At 39.2% G+C, this 22,141-nt stretch overlaps 1 protein-coding gene across 2 annotated transcripts in view; it reads right to left on the bottom strand.

Annotated features, from left to right (window-relative positions):
• DYM (dymeclin) overlaps nt 1-22,141 on the bottom strand; it is a 210,415-nt gene that overhangs the window by 164,241 nt on the left and 24,033 nt on the right. For both annotated transcript variants that reach the window (XM_031507418.2, XM_031507419.2), the window contains exons 6-8: nt 16,301-16,373; nt 4,556-4,681; nt 2,102-2,244 (exon numbers count right to left, since the gene is read on the bottom strand). In XM_031507418.2, coding sequence (XP_031363278.1) covers nt 2,102-2,244; nt 4,556-4,681; nt 16,301-16,373 — 342 coding nt within the window. The remainder of the gene's footprint in view (nt 1-2,101; nt 2,245-4,555; nt 4,682-16,300; nt 16,374-22,141) is intronic.

Raw genomic sequence — 22,141 nt, 5'->3', positions numbered from 1 at the left:
ACATCAAAGTTTCACACAGCTGTTCATTGCTCAAAATTCCCTTTTGCTCCCTAACAGACTATCACCTCGTGTTGCTGCATCTTCATTGGTGCTGCGCTCCATGTATGTACCTGAGGCTACATGAACCAAAGTATTGATTTGATAAGAGTTAATTCAGAGATAAGACAGGCAAATATGCCATTTACTCTACAATCCTACTGTGCCCATGTTTCCCCTATAGTCCAACATCATATATAGGCAAACAATTTAAAAAAAAATCTCAAGCAACTGTCTGGGCATGGATAAAAACAGAAAAATATTTCTGTTTTTTAACAGGATGTGGTACTCCTGTTTTCCCTTTTCCCAGGCAGGAAATTAGAAAGCTCTTTAAAAAGGTTCCTCTTCTTAAAGCCTTAAATGAAGACACTTAATTTGCTGGGCTAAGAGATGGCACTTCAGGTACTCATGAAAGAAGCAAGAAAACAAGCGTAGGCGTATGCCAAGGTAGTTGCTAAGGGAATGGTTCAAGAGCAGTGAAGGAGGTGGGAGTGTAGGAAGAGACAAGAACAGATGTAGGCTGAAATCTTAAGAGTTTGCATTAAGAAATGGAAACTTAATATACAACGAGTAAAAAGTCATGGGGGATATCATGTAAGAAGTGTTACAGACGGAGGCTCAAGTGGTGGCAATATGGATGGATTTACAAATCAGTTAAGTAGCCAGAAGAGAGGAAGAAGTGTTTTGCCTGTGGCATCACTGAGACAGAAAGACAATAGAGAGATCAAAACTAATAATAACGTAAGTAACAGCAATTACTCAGGTATTAATATGTACCAAAATATGCAGTAAAAACTAAAAAACTACAAACCAGATTCTGAAAACTGCTTCAGAAAAGCATGTTAAGAGCAATTTCCCCTTGCAATTGAAACGCAGGAAAAGAATATACCTGATAGGACTCTCGAATAAAACAATTGCTCCTGCAAGGAACAATTTAATTAATCAGGCGTGTGTGTAAGTGAATCGCAAAGCAAGCCACTACTTTTTGCTGGGTTTAGGTTAGGGACACAAGCCAGGCACGGCCCTGGAGGGTGTAGCCCGGAGCGCAGAAGGAGCTGTGTGCAGCAGCCGTGCGCTTTTACTGCCGCCGTGAGGAGGGACGCGGGCACTGCCTCCGACTGCAAATTCTGGCAGACCCCTTGCGGCCTGAACTTTAATATTCCCTCAGGAGGCTGCCAGTGAATTGATTTCACAAAAGAGCTAAATAAATAGTATCGGTTTTAACAGTAACTGACTTGCAAAGTGTTCTCTAGTTTATCGGGGAGTAAGAAAATAATATCTACCTTTGCTGTTAGCACTGTATTATGTTTTATTCTCATTCAGTGGAAAAGAAAAAACCTCCAGGACAGATTTTTATACACCAGTAAAACACATCTGGTGTGGGGAAGGGAGCAGCCACCAACCAAAACAGAGTGTATAGTACAACAAAAATGAGAAACCTTTTTCTGAACAACAAATGGCATCAAGTCTTCGCTATTCTTCGGGCAATATTTCTCTACAGTAAACAGTCTGGGAAAGGTCAGAATATAGTCATGCTTATCAGGAAAAAACATTAGTCAACTTACTGGGAAAGGCACAATATCTTACAAAAATTCCTATATAGGTTTCTCCCTTACATCAAAGAACCCTCCTAGGAGGGACCCCTTGGGACCACCTAGCCCAGCCTTTTGCTCAAGCAGAGTCACAGAGCAGGTCACCACATGCACAGAGTAATTGTAAAGAATAAAATCTGTACATAAAACTATTCCTTGCAACATTTTAAGTAACTTGAAGTATGTGATTCATCAAATAGGGCACTACTTGGTTGGTTGAAGGTTTTTTAATGTGTCAGTAAGAAAAAAAAACAGGGGCTAGGTGATGCTTTTACCATCTGCTGTCCTGCAGGTATAATTACTTCAGATTCTAACACATTTCAAGATGGGCCATGCAGGCCTGTGGACAGCTTTTTTACACTGGTATCACTTGCTGAAAAAGAAATGGGCTACAGGTGTGTCTGCAAGAGAGGGCACACAGAAGGCAATACTTCATATGGTCTGAAGTACAATTTATAGAAAATCAGACTCACTTGCCACCCCAGATGCAATTCCATAGAGCAGTCCTCCTCCATCTGTTTGCTGCTGAAAGACATGGGTCCCTGGAGGAGGGCTTCTCTCTTGTCTAATGAAATTATACAGTAAAGTTTTCACAAGTCTGCTGGTGTATGGAAGACTGGAAATAAAAAGAAATACAAAAAACTTCAGTTGACTCACAACTCACAAAAATTAGCTAGTGTTTGGCATTAAAGATGGTCAGTAACTCTCTCAGTGCTGACCAGACTGGAAAGGGAAAGAACACCAAGGTCTTGCCCATGCAAAGCTGCCCAGACTCCAGCAGGGGTCTGAAGGAGCATCTTCCACAGTAGGATAATGAAAACTGCCTTTGGTTTTTGTTTTTTTAATACTACTTTTAAATAAACCATTTAGTTTGTAGAATCATTGTATTCACCTCAATACACCAATGGTAAAAAATATTTATGCAATGGAAAGAAACTCTGTATTTTTCCAGTTTTTCCTCCATGTTCTAGTAACACAGTACAGGTAACAACAGCACCTCTCCACACACACAATTTTTTTGTCTGTGTGTGCAGCTCAGAACTAATGTTAAACAAATTTTCATACCTCAAGGATTCCGTAAGTCTAGGAATTTGCAAAGACCAATGAAACAAACAACCTCACATCAGTGAATCTGAAAATTGGCGGTAGAATTTGTTTGGTTTAACTAAAAGGTTACAGTATTTCCAAAACAGAGTAGCATTTCCACAAAAGCAAACAGCTGGCTCCCATTCTCATTTGATTCAGAGCTGAAAAGAAGGAGATCTATTAGGATGGACCCTCTGGCCACCTGCAGAAGCCCAGAAGGTGAGGGGCTAATGTGTATGTCTGAAATACCAAGAGCTGCGTGGTGTGGAGCCAACCAAGGATTTTTGGGAATAACAAACAAGGCCTGTTGGTAAAAACACAAGAGATGGGATGGAGAAGGGGCCATATGGAGGCAGGGCAGCCTTTTCTGGGACACATCTACTGGTTGTGGCTCCTGCAGAAAAGCACAACCCAGCTCAGCACAGGTGCAGGGATGGAACTGAGAGGGATCGGGCACTGTAGTGGGGAACGAGCCCATCCGAGACCCCAAAGCCTCCAACCCACTTCCAGATCTGAAAGAACTGCTGCGAATGAGAATGACTTGCACAAAAAGTGGGAAACTTCTCCCCAGGGAGTGGAAGACTTAAATGTGCCCCACAAAGCCCAGGGCCCCAGGACATCCCATTAACTGGATCGACACTGAAAGCAGGACTAGCGATCTCTCTCTTTTTTCCTTCCTTTCTCTCTCCTCTTCTTTGATCCAATTCTTTGTGTGTCCCTCTCTTTCTTCCATTACAGCCACCCCACCTTTATCCAAACCCCACTGTGCTTAGGCTGGGGTATCAGGGACAAACACACTGTTTTCCATGACAAGTGTGTAATTTACTAATAAAACTTGGCAGATCCTCTGACTTTTGTAATTTCTTTTCATCATTAACATCTACAAATCCTGGGTGATTCCTTCTCCTTAGGGGTGAGATGCCACACAAGTACCCCTCACATTGCTCTTGATTCACAGCCACCAAATTCCCATATCTCTCTCCAGAGGTTAGGCTCCTCCTACTCCCAAATCAGACCTCTTAGACCACATACTAAGTCTTCCTCCAAACATTCCCCATTTTTCCCCAAACCCTTGATTCCTCAGACCAGAGACTGAAGTACCAGGACACCCCACACATCCTGATGTTCTGGTTCTGTCCTCCTGATGTTTCAGGCTGAAGTCTGCCCTGTGCTCCAAGCTGGGTGTCCCTCCTTTCCCTAAATGTCGGAGTAGTATCTGTCTCTTAAACCTAGTAGAAACTTCAGGAAACCAGAGAATAAATACATTTATGAGAAATCTGCCCACATGGAACTTGAAGCTGAAAGAGGATGAATGGGAGCCTGACTAAAATGCATGTAAGCCACCGTGAAAGCACTTGAACACAAACAACCAACTTGCCAGAACAAGTGGTATTACTCACAGAACCAAGTCTACCCCTGGCTAAGTGTTCCCTTCAGCTCAGCATAGCATGTGTCTTCATCTTTCCAAGGACTTGATGGCAAGAAAGTGCTAGCATTTCTGAGGGACCTGAGTTCTCTAGGCTACAATGCTACAAGACTCAATGCTGAATCAAAAAAACATCCTGAAAAGTAAACACTGTTTTAAGCTAGTGAAACTACCCTCAAAATATAATAACTATTTCCAAATTAGTTTTACTGAAGTCTGGGCTGTGAGATTTCCACCCAAATCCCTCCAAGAGCCTTTACAGATGTTTGCTTTTGTGATCTCTTTTCTTTTGAGCAGAACAAATTTTCTATCAAGATAACATTTTGCTGCCTTCTGTTTTCAGGCACAAACAACCTAAAGAAGCCACCAGCAGCGTTTGCTTTGCCCATAGGCAGCACCCCAGAGCAGGACGTACCATCGACCGTGCATCAGGTATCTGTGAATGATGCTCTCTCGCAGAATCTCTTTGTGGAATAATTGGCAGGAGAGGAACACAATGAGAGTTGTCACGGCTTCCAAAGAAATGCTGTATGTAATATCTCTGCAGAATAAAGGGAAAATTACAGAGATTAATCTACTGTGTTGTTTACAAGGTGATTTCCAAGAATACTTGGCAGCTTCACCTGAAGTTATACACTGTGTGACACAGAGAGTTTCGACTGGGAACATGTAAACAGCGAATTCAAGAAACTCAGAATAATTCCATACCAAAAATGGGTGTTTTTCTTAGAAATAAGCACTTTTTTCATACACCAAAGGACAAAACAATGTAAAAAGAGGTATTGCTCATAGCACTCAAGTTGCAATTGATAAATTGTATTTCTTCCTCAAAATAATAAGTATCTCTCAAAAGTGTGTCCTTTGTACTATTAAACAAAACTGTCACAAAACCATTATGCTAAGTGAGGGGATGAATGTCCAGCTAGTCCAACACAGCTCCATCTGCCAAGAAAACTGGATCCCTTTGAGAAGAATGTAATACACAAATGCCAGCTCAAGTGTACAAAATGTTCAGGGTATCAGGATACCGCATACATTGGCCAGTTTTAAATGGGATTTCTGAGGTAACACAGAAGTAGAAAGTTTCAAGCTATTACAAGATATTTAAGATAATCACAAAGAATGAGTGCAATGCTTAAATACAGACATCAAGACAGTTCAGCAGAGTTCATTTAGAACAGGCTGACTAGGAAAGGCTGTGCAGCAGAACAGATGACAGGCACACTATTAAAAGTATCTTTTGCTTTCCATTCCCACCTCTGCCTCTAATGACTTTGTTATAAATCTTGTTTTTTAAAAGAGAGAGAAAAACGGCATTTGCCTCCTTAATCAGGAACAAACTGCAGACTGCAAGAAACCTTTTAAAACACAATGAACTGATTTGGACATGAACCACTATCATTCTTACTTTCAACCAAAGATAATTTTTATATCCTCCAAAATGAGGCACTTCATTTGGTGCAACAGCACCATCTTGCAGTTTATCAGAAATACTGTTATGAAGTATTGTAATTGTTACCACAAGTCCTTTTAATGCTTCTCCCACTGTAACTATTTAATTTTCACAGTATGCTTCACAATCCAGTATTGCTATGGTTTCCCTGCAACAGTTAGCAAGATTTTCTGACCTGGAACCTACTGAAAATTCAAAATCTGTTTAATACTGTCAAACGTAAATATTTAATAGTACCTCTATTTAAGATTTTTAAAAAAATAAAAATACCAAAGAACAAATCAACATCAATGTTGTTTAATCAGTGGTGCTAAATTTTTCTTTGTTACAATGTTGCCTTCCAAAAGTTTTATTATCAATAGTTAGAAAAGGTATAAGCATAAAACTAAATGCTTCTTTGAAACAATGATGACTTGAAAACTACAGTGCAACTTCCCAAAGCAAAACAAATTAACCCCAGAAAAGACTAGATTTTCACTAGTCTCAGGATCACAGCTGTTGTGGTCCTCACTAAAATACACAGGATTCTATTTAGATTAAATCAGTCTAATTTTTAACACAATCAAATAGCTTAATACTCTCAAGTGTGTTGCCAGATATGTTGTAAACAGCATGCATTTCAGTGAAGTGTGAAAATAAGAATTTCACGCATCACAATGCACAGACAGCTTAAGTTAAGCTCTTCTGCAGCAGCTCCAGGCCAGAGTTTCTCCAGAGTGCAGTTATTTACCCAAAGCCAACAGCAAACTGGAATCACAATTTCCTGGATCATAATCCATAGAACTGCACCAGCTCTCATACAAAAATGTTTTTAAAAATGAAGGTTGTGCATATTCACTGTTTTTTATTTTCTCTCACTTCATTTGAGTATTTGAATCCCAAACATTTGAAGTTTTGGGAAGGGTTGGGAAAGGACATACTGCCTAAGTAACATTTTCCTGAAAATCATGATGTCCTTTTGAATTATTTTTACTCTCTGCAAGTTACCTGACTTTTTGCCCACTCCTGAGGAAGTTCGCCAGTGTAAATGCTGATAATTAGATCAGGCCAGAGGTTACACTCTGATCTAGTTCCACTGCAAATTCATCTGAGCCAGAAGCAAGCCTGCACTAGGAACAGTGCCTGCTCCCTCTCCAAACCAGAGGAGCTGTGCAATCCGCCACCCACACACATCCAATCAAAGCAAAGAGGACTTATATGCATACATATCAATTATCAAAGGTTCAGTCACCAGAAAAAAAAAAAAAAAAGAAAAAGAAAAAAATATTTTTCTATCAAAATAAAAGCAACAGTTTGGGGAAATACTTTTTTGATATTATAAGAAAAACATTCAGGAACTTATTATGACAAAGGCTGAGCATACAAGAACAATGTCTCCTACCCCAAGGTGATGAATTAAAAGGGTAATAACTTCATGACATACTACAGCATGCACTGGGTCAGTATTCATAGAGGAAACAAATTTCGGGGTCTAGTACACTTTTTCTCAATTTCAATCATTCAATCATTTATTCTTATTACAACCCACACAAGTAGAATAGCAAATTTGAGGAAACATTACAAAATAATTTTCTGTTTTGATAAGAATCAGCATTAAAAACCAACTAAGAGATTACTGTACTGTACTAAGGAAAAAAAGTCTGCTTTCAATATCCTTATATAACCCAGATTAAAAAAAAAAACCAAAACAGAAAGGTAAATTCAAGCAGTCCGACGAAGTGAGTTATTCTCATTTTCTCTAAGTTCAAAACCCAGACAGGACACATATAACTGTAGAAACACTCTACTCAGACATGTAGAATCTGTTCAAATTAAATCTGTTCTGTCATAATCAGAAGCAGGGTCCTGATATCTGCAGTAACACCCCAGATCCAGTGGCCCTTAATTTATCCGCACAAGGATAAAGCTTCAGAGCAAAATTATTTTATCCACCATGGGTCAAATATATGGTTCTCTGAAACTCAGGCATTTCTAAAGGATCACAAGAACTACCAGCACCTCTTTCAACTTCAAAGAACACATTGTTTATTTATATTGAGAGACTATATAATAGAGGGTCTTGGTTTTGATTTTTTTTTTTATTCAAAGCTATCAGTCATACAGAATGACTTTACATGGAATTTATGCTGATCTTCAACTTCCCCTGAAAACTGTTTGCTTGCAGATAAGGAGGAAACTAGAAATAATGAACTCATGTATCAATTACATGTCAAAATTATTTAGCTACTTCTCTCAGAAAGTCAGAACAACTACATGTTGTTTTGAGCTTCTGTGGCTTTTGGTTTTTTCTTCCTTCTCAAGTGTCTTGCAAAACAAATAAAAAATCCACAGATAGAGCTCACATTCTGTGTAAATAGGCTTCATAAAGCAATGTACCCAAACATGCAGAAGTCTTTTCGTTCTCTTCTTTTGGATTTTCTCTTTTGGATATTCATTAGTTATTCTAAATGTTTTCATTTTATTCTCTCTCCTTTCCAAAGGGAGATACATTCCCATATCAGGTAGACAAGTTGGCAGATACTACAGGTCTGTCTCAAAAGACATCTTGAGAAACACACATCTTTCACACAGAAAGAATCTGAGATAGACTGAAGTCCAGAACTCACGGGAATCATTTCTCTCCTGCATTTGGGTTCTCCTCTTATCCCAGGCAGCTGTCCTCCTGGTACCATACCTTGTATGCAGTGACATCCTTGGACCAGATGGAGCAGGCCAGGTTCTCCCATGTGACACCCAAGCTAAAATTGATTTCTGGCAACAAACCTTATACATAAACATGTATTCTCTGAAGAAAAGACACATCATATTATATCTATCTGATATTATGTTAAATTATGGATTCTTCATAGAATGCAGAGCTCCAAAATCCAAGATTCCCCAATACTAGCAGAACAAATGTGTGTGTGTATAACACGTTTGGTGTTTACATTTCAATGAAAAACTCATACATCAGTTCTTTCCTTCCAAAAGCAAATGATGCCAGATCATTTCAATAAAAACTTTTAAATTAAACAATGAAGGAGTTGTATGATTTATAGTAATCATTGATAACAACATATTAAATCAAAAGACAAAAATTAGAATAACAGAATTATTTGGGTTGGGAGGCACCTTGAAGCTCATCCAGTCCCATTGCACTATCCCATGGTGTCCCAACCTGGCCTTGGACACTTCCAGGGATGAAAAGTTCACAACCTCTGGGAAATAAATTCCACTGAGTCAGACCACATTCTATTTTAATCTGCTTTGTCAGGTAGAGATCCTGGGCTCCTCTGGGACCTCTACAGCTGTTTGTCTCTTTTCAGCTCTATGTATTTAGACATACAGTAGTACTGCTTTAGAAGAAATTGGTGCAGTACCTAATTCTTCCAGGATATGGGCTGGAGAGAATATCACTCCTCTTCTGGTCTTCCACCAAGAACATACATTTTAGTTGATTTATTTTATATATTAACTTTGGTGGCAAACTTGTAAATTAGAATAATCAAATCCTAGACTAGTTTGTGTCAGAAAGGACCTTAAAGCTCATCTAGTTCCACTCCCTGACACAGACAGGAACACCTTCCACTAGACCAGGTCACTCCAAGCCCCATCCAACCTTAGCCCAAATACTGTTCCCAAATGATGCAATCACCCCACAGAGAACAAGAACTATGGTCCTGTTAAAACCACAGCTCCCCAGTATCCTGGCATCTGCTTTATCCATTCAAAACCACGTGGATGACCTCCTATCAGCATCACCTACCAAGAACTTCAACAATCTACCTATGTGTCACCATCCTGCTGCTGCTGGCTTCTCTCCAGGGCCAAGCACCGTGCACAAGCGCTTTCTGTGCTCCCAATCATTCAGCTTTGTTCCCTGCCTGTGAGAGAGAGGTCTGTGACAGAGGAACTGAGGTGAAGCATAGAGGCACCATAGAGGAAAATCTCAGCTGCAAACTCCAATTAACACTCTGAAGGCACATGCTGTTGTAAACACTTTAATTAGTCAGTGAAATGCAGCTATTTCTATATCAGCACACAGAGGCTGAGAGCTCATAAATTATTTCACACCTACAGAGCAAACAGCCTGAACAGTCAGAAACCAAACTCCAAACTTCAGCTCCCACCCCTAGACCAAGCCCCCTCCCTGTTCAAATATTTTCCTGAACTTTCACCCAGCCAGAGCTGTCTACTCCGAGTATTAAAAGGTTAAAAGGTAACCCATTTTCTAATTTAGGAGAGTTGCCAAAAGGGCTGATTCATACAAAAAGTCTCAAATCATACAGGAACCAGGTTTCATTTTCCTGCTTCCTGAGGGCCCACCAGAAAGGTGAAAGAGGAGTCACCACAGAGAATAGGATCAGTTTTGAAAACTGAAAAGCAAATACAATATCTGGCTATCAGTCTCAGGATACAAGTACAACAACTCAAAAAGAACATAATCTTTCCTCTTGGAAACATTCCTAATTTTACACTCACTGATGGCACACATGCACTGTGGCAGCTGATAATGCTCTATACTCATTACAGCTGACTCCAGACATTTGGGAGATGTTCCAAGGGGGCACTCAGCGAACACTCACTGGAAGCAGAAAACATCTCTGATATTTCATACTGCATCTTCCCCATGCTGGGTATTCTGAACTGGAGAATAGGGTGAGGAAAAAAATATCCCAGAATGGTTTGTCTTGGAAGGGGCCTTAAAAATCACCTCATTGTACCCCCTGCCATGGGCAGGGACCCCTCCCACTAAACCTCCAAACACTGTCCAGCCTGGCCTGGGACACTTCCAGGGATCCAGGGGCAGCCACAGCTGCTCTGGGCACCCTGTGCCAGGGCCTGCCCACCCTCCCAGCCAGCAATTCCTAATTCCCAATCTCCCATCTGTGCCTGCCCTCTGGCAGTGGGAGCCATTCCCTGTGTGCTGTCCCTGCCTGTCTTGTCCCCAGTCCCTGTGCAGCTCTCCTGGAGCCCCTTGAGGCCCTGGCAGGGGCTCTGAGCTCTCCCAGGAGCTTCTCTTGTGCAGGGGAACAGCCCCAGCTCTGCCAGGCTGGCTCCAGAGCAGAGGGGCTTTAGCCCCTGAAGCATCAACAATACGGAAATATTCTAAAGGTAGTATGTAAGGGATTAACATGAGAGCTGAACTTGGGAGCTTTTTTTCACAGACTGTTCCTAAAGCATCTAAGACTATGTCACTGTGTGTATTTTCACCTCACTGATACTTATTTCTTCTCTCTACAGATTAAAAATACTAGAAGAAATTCTGGACTTCTAAATATTGCACAGAGAAGTTGTATTATTCTCAATTTACTTTTCATATCACCAAGTCTTGTTACCAATATCCACTAAAACGAATTAAAATACATTACTTTTCAAAAAACAGAACACAAAAGAGCAGCCCAAATTCCTATAAAAATGGACAGCCACAGAGACTCCCAGGTGAAACATCCAACCCCTAGGAAAGAAGAGATGGCCCAGGTGATCAAACAACTACATTAGACCATCAGAGAGTTCTACACAGATCCAGACCACAGGAATCACATCCTTCATTTCAGTGATGCAGCCTAAGTGAAAGGCAGACCATCTTCACAGCCTCTCCCTGTCTTTACTATTGAGACACAAATACCTGCAACCAGAGGTTTTCAAACACCCATAATCTTTTGTGAAAACAGGCTGAAAACCATATATGAAAGCAGATTATTAGGAATATGATACACAGTATAATGTCAGAAAAAACTGTACAGACCTCTGATACTGCACTTTGAGGTGAGGAAGTTTGCTACAAATTAAAGCACACCTAGTGAACAGATAGGTCATAGAAAAATACTGATCTAGGTCTAAAATAAAAATTAAACTAGAACAGAGTGAGAATATGTGATACAGATAAAGGTTCTCCTACCACCCCAAGGTGCAGCAGAAAATAAAATTCCCTTTATATGAATCAGCTCCCTCCTAAACAGAGCACAATAGTCTCAAACTTCGAGGCTCTTCAAAGTGAAGCAACACAAATCTCTCTCAGTTTGGATGTTTTCACTACCTTCAACCTCAGTTTCAACAGATGGAATTTTGCCTTTGATGATTAGACAAAGTTGCCAAAAATGCAAAAGTCACATGTTTTCCAAATAATGGAGCTACTACAATCTTGATAAAAATTCCTTGAATAGACTCTTTATAAAAAGAACTATTCTGACCTGTTCTTTTGAAAGGAACAAAAATAATTAAAATATCCCACTCCTGAGCTGGAACAGAAAACATTTCTTAATCACTCTGCTGTTCACAACTGGCGAAAAAGAAAATCTAAACATTTCTCATCATCCATACACGGCACCTATCCTACACTGCAGTTATTTTGTAGAGCTTTATAATCAATTGTATTGCCTTTCTTTGTCCTACATTTGACTTTTAAGCTCCCATAAAATGCAGCGAGCATCCGTAAATGAGTCAAAACTTTGTCATCAGTGTCAACATTTCCAAACAACTAAGACTGCACCCTAAAAAAACCATAACTAGAGAAAATAAGGGAATGTAATAGAAATACCAGCTAAATTGTACTGGCACCACAGGGTGCTACTTAGGAGTGATGTAACTAGATCACAGTATTTCATTTTTCCTCCACATGCATTTATAGTTTTTAATGAAGTGAAAATGCACTGATAACAACCAGATGTTCAGTTATGGATACCAGCTCTTAACAAGCTGCTGAAAGAAGCCTTTATAATTTAAAGCTTTGGGAGCTCCATCCTGCAACAAAATGTTACCAATACTTTCTACATAGAAGTCATACAATTAAATACTAACATTGTATCTTTTTGCCAACTACGCAGTTCGAATCATTAATGTACACTCTTGAGTGCTAACATTAGCAAAACCAAAGAAAAAGCAGAGTATCCATAGCACACCCAAAGGAACCATAAATCAAACATCAACATTCAGTAACACAAGTGTTATAAGGGACTGCACAAGTCTAATTGTTGAAAACTGTATTTCCTATAAAATTAAACCTGAAACCTTTATCCCTGGCATTTTGTACAATGCAGCACAGCCTGTTTTTCAGAAAGGTAATTCAAGATATTTTTATTAACTCTCATACACAACACCACAATATTGCAGAGTCCCAGAGCCCCTACTGCAACCTATTTCTGCCTTAAAGCACATTTGCCTTTTCCAATACAAACCAACTTTGCAAAAGATTTTCTTAAATTCCCTGTAAAAACCTCAGACACTTACAGAAATACTCTGCCTCCCAGAAAGGCTCTGCAGCCTTTCCTAACAAAAAAAAAAAAAAAAAAAGTTTCATAATAAGGGACTGAAATTTGACATTTATCTTATTCTACATCCCACACCTTCCTTATTAATTTTGAGAAAGACAGTCCAACTGCAACTTCCAAATATGCTCTAAGTTGACTTGTACGCAGAGATTATTCTGCCAAGGCTGGTAACTAGAACAAGTTCAGGGGTGAGTGACATCTGCCCATATTCAGGAAAAGACTGGAGCCTTCAGGAATTCAGTGTCCCTGACAAGCCCAAGCTTCTTACCATTAAAATCCCAGAATGGTTTGGTTTGGAAAGGACCTTAAAATTCATCCAGTACCACCCCCTACCTTGGGCAGGGACAACTTCCACTGTCCCAGGATGTTCCAAACCCAGTCCAGCCTGTCCTTGGACACTTCCAGGGATCCAGGGGCAACCACAGCTCCTCTGGGCACCCTGTGCCAGGGCCTGCCCACCCTCCCAGCCAGCAATTCCCAATTCCCAATCTCCCATCTGTGCCTGCCCTCTGGCAGTGGGAGCCATTCCCTGTGTGCTGTCCCTGCCTGCCTTGTCCCCAGTCCCTGTGCAGCTCTCCTGGAGCCCCTTGAGGCCCTGGCAGGGGCTCTGAGCTCTCCCTGGAGCTTCTCTTGTGCAGGGGAACAGCCCCAGCTCTGCCAGGCTGGCTCCAGAGCAGAGGGGCTCCAGCCTGGCAGCAGCTCCGTGGCCTCCTCTGGGCTGGCTCCAGCAGCTCCACGTCCTTGTGCTGCTGGAGCAGGGCTGGGGCAGCTCTGCAGGTGGGCTCTGAGCAGAACACAGGGGCAGAGGGGCAGAATCCCCCCTGCCCTGCTGCCCATGCTGGAGGATCAGCCCACGGCACAGGAGGTTTCTGGCTCCTAGTGCACATGGCTGGGGCATGTTCAGCCTCTCACAACCTCTGGGATATAACCAGGATATACCAAAATCCTTCTCCTCAAGGCTGCTCTACAACCAGCCTGGAACAACTGTGCATCTGTCTGCAAAATACCACACACAGGTAACCCAAGCACCTGACATGACATTCAGAACATGTTCAAAAGGAAGCAGTGCAAAACAGCTGCATAGGTACCTCTGTTGCTGCATTCTGAAGGTGGAGATGGCTTTCCATGCTTTAAAAAAAGTTACAGTTTCAGAGAAGATGAAAAATACAAGCTTTAACGGGTGCAGGCAAGTAATATATTCAGACAGCAGTTGCCAGCTGTATCGGTTCCTTTACCAAACTGCATCTACAGAACCCAAGGGACACACTAATGGTCAAAATCCTCTGTTTAGGCTATTGAATGCTCCTCATAAAATCTTTGCTATTCTGACATATGCTTCAAAGACCAGCTAAGCATGGAGATTTTAATGATCTGTCACAAAAAAAAAAAAAATCATCTTTAATAGTATCTTTACAGATAGACACTCTCTTACAGTGCCACTGCAAGCTGCCAGAACTGTCTGCTCTCTCACAGGTGATCCTACAAGTTTGATCATTACAATTTTGAATATTTCATGTACTCCACTCAATAAATTCCTTCCCCAAATTCACATACTAGGCTTGCAGTTCTCTTGATTCATACCAGCTAAAGACAAAAATGGACTAGTCCCTTGAAACAAAACAGGCAAAGAATCTCTAGTGATACCTGACCAGGGAGAGGGAGGTAAGCAAGGAAACTCACTATGAAAACAATCCTCATCACTCTCTTGAACAAAATTTAAAATAAAGTAATACCTTATAACACCTTTTTGAAGAACACAGTTGGACTGTGTATTAGAGAGCACAAGTTTTCCAGTATGTCCTTTCCCCTATCTATTTCCCTTTTGATTATATGGGAACAAAATTCTTAGTTAAGGCATTATCACATTGTTAAACATATTCTAGTGATAAACAAGACAGTAATACATATTTTTGTAAGTGTTAGTATTTATTAGCAATCAGCAACATGCTGTTTCAGGAGAAGTTTAGCTAAAATAACTTATTTCACAAAAAAGAACAACCAACCACAAAACAAAAGTCTTCCACATCTCTCTCTTATGAAATGTAAGTTTTTGATATAGCTGAATATCAAATTATGGATGGACTTTATAATTTGCTTTTTAAATAAGCCATTTTAGAATTAGATTTTGTAGTAATCTAACTGCTTTCAGCAGCTGCTTCTACTTGCAGCAGCCACATCACACAGAAACAGCTGCTGAGAGGTTCAGTTGTGGAAGTGGGTGAGGAATATCATGTTGGCGTATTTCTCCTGCTGGAAAGGCAGAATAAAGGATACCAGACTACACACACACACAGGTACTTCCAAGAAAGAAAAATAAAACCCTGCAGGATTTATGAACTTGCCCGTGTATCACAGTCCTCTAAGCCCTTTGTACTTCCTCTAATCCGCTCCAAACAGAGCTTGTATGTGCTCCAGGAAGTCCTGACAAGCTCTGTGAACTGACACTTTGAATCACACCACTAATTCATTACACTCTACCTACACAAATCCCTCACGTTAACGTTGACAGAGCTGCATCTAATAACAGCAGTGTTTCAAAAAACATGGCATCTTTGTCAGTTTTCCAGCAAAAAGAACAATCCCAGCTACAAGATAGCAGAGCTCTACACTACACTGTAACAGACAATCTGAAACTCCTCCAAAGCTGCCACACTTCAGCTCAGGCACTACATTTTAGACACAGACTACAATGCAATTTAACAACTAATTTAACACTGCTCACTCTACTTTTAGTAAAGTTTATCATGGGGAAAATAGTCAAAAGTCATCAGAACACTTCCAGAAAAGTGAAAGAACACTTTTTTCCCCAAAGAACAAAGCATGCTCTCCTACATAAAACACTGAAGTATGTTTTATGACACATTTCCCAAAAAGACGCGGAATACGTGGAATCAAACATTTCTCAAATACAACAGATGCATGAAAAAAAGCCATGTAAACAAATCTGGAGATCTACAGAAACATTCCATTTATTAATTTCTCTTGTCCCTTCTTCACACATCAATTCACTGGAATTTTAGAAATCAGTATTAAATAGCACAGTATGATTTATTTTTGCAATTTAAACCCCCACAGAACTGCAGAAGAACTTTAGTTTTCACCTTACTGCATACCCCAGAGCTGAAGTGACACCTCCACTGTACCTTCCCCTGTACCATGAGCACAACCATTTCCACCAGTTACTGTCTGTGTGCTGACAGGGGTACCTGAAACAAACGGAATAACTTCTGTTGATGGTTTGAACTGCGTGTGAGACCTTCATCATGTACTTCTTCCAAGAGAATATTCAGGGCTGGCACTGGCAGCAGCTTAACATTATCTGTACTGCTCCATCACATGGAACATTCAAATACAACTATTTAAATATTATAAACTCATTACTACAAGTTTCATATCCTCTCAAATGCTTAGTTTATAAAAGAAGACTAAGTTAAAAAAAAGAAAAAAGCCTACTTACAAGAGGGGAATTTCAACAATGAGCTGGACAAGGCAACACAGCAACTCTTCTATGAGGTCTTCACACTCTGCTCCTAAAAAAGAAACACAGCAAAGAATTTCTGGATTTTCAAATACCAAAACAAAGCAAAGATTCAAACACACAAGTGTAGATGATCAGTATCTTAATTAAGGAACAAAAATTAGAAGTTCTAGCTGTTAAAGGAGATAGGACATTTTCCTGAAATAGAAAGCACTTGAGATTATTAACAGAGAAAATTGTGATGCCTTCTCTTTTTTGCATAAAAAAGTAACCAATAACAACTGCATAAATTAAATGAGATGTTGCTGTTGTGGGAATGTGCTAATATTTAGCACATCCAGCCTTCCTTTGCTAGTACAGAAGATCATATTAAACAGTGTTATTACTAACAGCTGAACAAATCACCGGTGACTTCTCACTGTCCCACAGTTAAATGCCCTCTCAAAATTCCCTGCACTTCACATATTTTCCCACTTTGTTTTCCAAACACAAGCGCAGAATAATCAGAGACAGTTTCATTTGCCTAGTATAGACTGAGCAACATTATAAAAGAACATCAAAAGAATGTGGTTACTAAACAGGTAGCCCCTGCTCTAGAGTAATATAGATACAATGTTTTCATGGATATACATTTATTCATTGGGGAAGTTGTCAATGACAAGTTGGTACATTTTAAGGGAACAGAAATCTTTCTCTAGTCATATATAATGTGATAAAATGCATGCAGTGATTAAGAATTATTTAAAAACTTGCAAATATTCTAAGCAATAAAACTGTTCATACTTTACATCAGTAATTTTTAAAAGCAATTGTAACAAAAGACTTTCAAGACTTATTGAGAAAAAACGCATTAAACCACTTGAAGTTATATAAAACCCCAGAAGATAAATCTCTTGGCTCATCTCAGGATTTATTCTGCTTTCAAAATAAAATTATGATGAGAAACCTACAACATCATAAAGAAGTGGAGGGGTTTATAGTGCTGAATGACTTAAAAGTGGCATAGCTGATTCCCTGCATTACAGCATTGCAGCACAATAATTACCCAAATGCCTGTTTATTTTGTATTTTCAAATAAATAAGTCCTGCCATAAACACAGCTTTATAGCCAGGTTACAGAGGTGTTACTCTGCTTAACCCAAGTTTGTTCTTGAATACAGAACTCAATTTTAAGAAGTACACCAGGGGGAATATTCACTATAAAGCAAAATTATTTCTTTCCACAATCAGTTTATTAAAAACACATTAAAAATTGTCACCTAGTGAACTGCATATTCTAAAGGAAATCAGTTTTTTATCACGGAAACATGGTTTCCTTTATATAGAATCCCCCATGAGTAACACAATGCAGCTCCTGTGAGTAAAACCAAGAACTGCTCAGGGTATTTAACCTTGGACAGAAACCACAGCCAATAATGGAGCACAGATAATATATTCTAAAGTAACTTGAATGTGACATTCTCCTAAGGCTTTCTGAACCTAGAAAATGCTTATAAAGCAAGACTGCTAGAAGTTCCCAACAACTACCTATTTTTCCTCCTAACAGAAAAAAGAGATAAGAAAAAGGTTAAAAAAGTAAAGTGAGTGCATTTTTAAAACATAACTATTTTCCATCACATTGTATGCACAACTCATCTGAACAGAGAATAAGGTTATTTGAATATGAAAGAAGGCTTTTCCCTCAAGACAATATTCAAAATAACGGAAGAAAAGACTGGGTTAGTACAGTCCCATAGAATGAAAGATGTTATTAAAAAAAAAAAAAAAAAAGCTTAATTGCCGTAATCAATGTCGTTCAGCTACAGTAATTAATGTATCCTTTTCCCAATTGGAGAACATGCATTCTTGTTTAATTTTCATCTTGCCAAGACAATGAGGAGGATGCAAGCCAAATCTATAACGTGAGAGAGAGCTATAAACACAGAACACTCTGTGTTTTCATAAACAATGCCTCTTTCAATAGCAGGATAAAGACAATACACACAAGACTCATTCACATTAATAGATCACATACTTGGATCAAAGACCTGTAAAGCCTTGGGGAAAATAAGTACAGGGTGAACCTGTCCAGATAAAATTAGAGAAGGGAGAGGAATCATAGGTGTATCTTCCGAACTCCACTGCAGATGTGACTGCTATTACATAGGTTTTAAAATGTCCAGTTATGCTGAAGTACCATTTTTTCATCAGCTATATTTAAGTCCTCAAATGTGGATTATTTTATTTTGCAAGTAATTTAATGGATTTTGACTTTTTGGTGAGGTTTGTTTGTTTTGGGTTTGGTTTATGTGTGTGTGTGTGTGTGTGTGTGTGTGTGTGTATGTGTGTGTGTGTGTGTGTGTAGATTTATATACATATATATATACAAAGATATATGTATATAAGCATATATATACATATTTATATACACTGTTAAAATTTTTTTGTAATGCAATTTTTTCATTTGTTTTTACTTTTTCAAAGTTACCCCCACCACTGGATTAGCACACACTACACAGCTAAAATGGCTTATGCAGAGGAACGTAGAGATGCCAGGAGGCCCCAGTTTTAAAACCAGTCCAGCTCCATCTTCTCAAGAACCTAACTACTACATTGGTAAGACCTGATCTGGTGGATGTGCTTAAGATCAACATCAGTAAGATATTCAGGCATAACAAGGTATAGCCTCATCTTAAATGCTACTTGTTTTTCTACCCTGTTGCTCATACAGAACCTGGATACAAGTAATAAATAATTCCTTGCAAAACAGACTTAGAGCTTCCACAGGTTTTGTGGTTTGATCTTCAGCTCTAATTACCCTCAAAAACTTACAACTTCTACTTGATAATAATGAGTACTTAAATTGATTGCCTTCCCTCATTTCCTTTATGTGATAGCTGAACACTCATGAAATCATTTAAGGCTCACAGTAAATGTGGTTTTATTTCTTCCCTTCGCTGTGTTCTCCTATTTGCTTTAATATTTCACAAACAGCCCTTAGTAGCCTTGTGTTTAAAAACTCCTGTACAGATAATTAATAAAGCTTCCTACTACAGCTCAGGGAACAGTTTAAATGAATTGACAGTCTGATTTAAAATACAATACTCAGCACATGCTCTCCTGCACCTTTGAGTCAAAATACAGTTAAAGACTTTGCAGAAATTACAGCATACAGACATAGGAAAAATGAATGATTTGTGTTAGTGACACTAACTCCAACTTCAGCTGAGCAGATGCTGACCCCACTTCAGGATTTATTCATATCAAGACATTTTCACTGAATCTTAAACTAAATGGGTTTAGTCTCTCTGTGGACTTTCCTGCAATCAAAATTCTCCAATATTCTCAAAAACTGTAAGCAAATTCCAATTATGGATGAAGAGGCAAAGGCTGCACCATCTGAAACTCCTCAAAAAGAATACATTTCTATTAATGGTAGGCCTTCTTTTGAAGGAAATCAATAACAGCACTATTAGCAGGGACTCAATCCAGGGCAATTTATTTGTTAGGCTAAAGTACACCCATGCACTCAAACCTCAAAAAAATCCAATTTTATGACACAAAGCACAGTTGCACAGCTTTCTTCTGAGCTTAAAGCACAGTGTTGCAGCAAAAAGTATGAACTGCACATTCAGAAAAAGTGAAAGCATATGAACTGCAAAATCTGAGAGAAGAATTCTTCCAGACAAGGCAACTATAAAACATGCTATCTGAACAATCGTGACTATGTCATATACAGCCTGTATTTCTGAACAGCCAGTGACAGGGACACTTTCCATACACCAGATTATAATTATACACTTCTCCCTGACACACCAAATACCCCAGAGCAGGTGCTGACTGCAGTGTGAGCATGCTGATGTGCTGGCACTGCAGTGAAGTGCTCTGAGCTCCCAGGTGCTGTACTTAAATCTGAGAGCATGGCACCAGAAGATAATGTCCAACCAGAAGGATAAAAATGTGATATTCATAGGGAAGCAAACACCACCACAGAGTGACTTCCAAAGGAGTTGTGAGATGATCCTGAAAAGAAAATAACCTTTCTCAGAAGGCTAAGAGACTGAACAGAGCATATGAAAATGGACCACAGCATAAAGAAGCTGTTTGTGTTGTTGGGTGTTGCACTGTTCTTTCCAATGACTACTGACCAGGGAGTAAGGAAATACAGAAACTTCAAAATTCAGACATTGCATTAAAACTTCTTTTAATATGGATATTTTATTTACATCACAAAGTTTATATAATAATGTCTTTTATAAGGCTTTGTTTTATGCTCACAATTGAAGAATTATAAATAATGCCAAGCTCTGGCAAATGAAAAAACAGTATGGATGACTAAGAACTTAATTTTTAAAAAGCATGTTCACCAAAGATAGCGAAATTTCTGTAAACATACTAATGAATCCATGTAAAATTAAGATGAATATAGGAATAATAATATTATAATAAGAAATTAATATTATTATAATAATTTATACATAATAATTACACGAATATTCTATTTTCCAAAAAGTAGACATCAAAAATTCAAGAAAGCTACACTTAATTATAAAAATACAAACAACAAAACACTTCATTTTCTTCTGCTTACTTTTAACAGGCCCTAGCACAACTACAGTTTAATACAATTCATTCATGATACTTCACCTTCCTATAGCTGAGCACAAGAACTATAGGAAGGTATATGTCTTATTACCACCTTCTGTAGATATTTTAAAGTAAGATTTTTAGGAATCAAAACTAATGGCTATGTAACCTCAGCATGTTATGAACCTCAACACCCTGAAGAAGTTCACAGGAACCATCTCCAACTGGAAACCCAAAGAGGAGGCAAGGAGCAGCTCATTTCCTGCCTCACCAGCAGACCACACACAATTACTTTCCTAATCAACAACATCCCATGAACAATCTGCTCAGAGGTAATTGCTAAGTACATTTGCTATTAATATGCACAGAATTATTGCTAATAAATGTCACTGTAAATTACAGTCAAGTGCTACTAGACATGGGATAAACTTGGGTCTACCCCAGTGACAAGAATCACTTTCCATACCACACTGTGAGGAACTCCCAGTGCAAGGAATAAAGATCACAGGGGTTCCAGCTGATAAAAGTCTCAGCTTTTCCACCCATCCCCCTGTGGCATGCTGTACATTGAAGCAAGAGGTGAGCCATTTTTTTAATCCAAGAATAAACCCACAGGCAGTCTGCAGGGATATCTTACACACAAGCAGATACTCCTTTCCAGTGTATCAGTGAGCTGACTTCCCTCCTGGAGATCACTCATCACAATTTAAATGCATTAAATAATTTCAACATGTAGCACTTAATCCTTTGGCACCACAGTTCTGATTTCCCCAGAGCACTGGCAGGTGCCAAGGAGTTAAACAGATTTTAATGAACAGTTTTCACTGCTCGATGAGCAAGCAGTGACTCGGTGCCCTCAACATGTGTCCTCATTGCAGGAAATCCACAGTCAGGCACTCTTGGTTGTTCTCACACCATCCACTCACACTGCTCTAGTATTCTGAGACTTTTTGGATTTCATGCAGCGAACAACATAAAATTAAACACTGAACAGTACTTTGACTTGGATTTGGCAGTGCTGGGTTGACTTGATCATCTTACCTTAGAGGGCTTTTCCAGCCAAAATGATTCCAGGATTTACCCCAAAGCAAAAGAAATCAAGGCTACCGTGAAAGCCTTATCCATCATTTGTGAGAGCATCATGATATAGGGCTACACAAAGATTTGTGGCAGAGAGTGCAACTAATTTTGAACACATTTGTATTATTCTTACTCAAAGAGCATCTCTCCTGCCATCTTCCATCTTGTATAACA

The sequence above is a fragment of the Lonchura striata genome, chromosome Z, assembly GCF_046129695.1.
Source record: "Lonchura striata isolate bLonStr1 chromosome Z, bLonStr1.mat, whole genome shotgun sequence".
Classification (NCBI taxonomy): Eukaryota; Metazoa; Chordata; class Aves; order Passeriformes; family Estrildidae; genus Lonchura; species Lonchura striata.
Note: the sequence above shows the minus strand (reverse complement) of the source record. Positions and strands in the feature narration are given on the sequence as shown.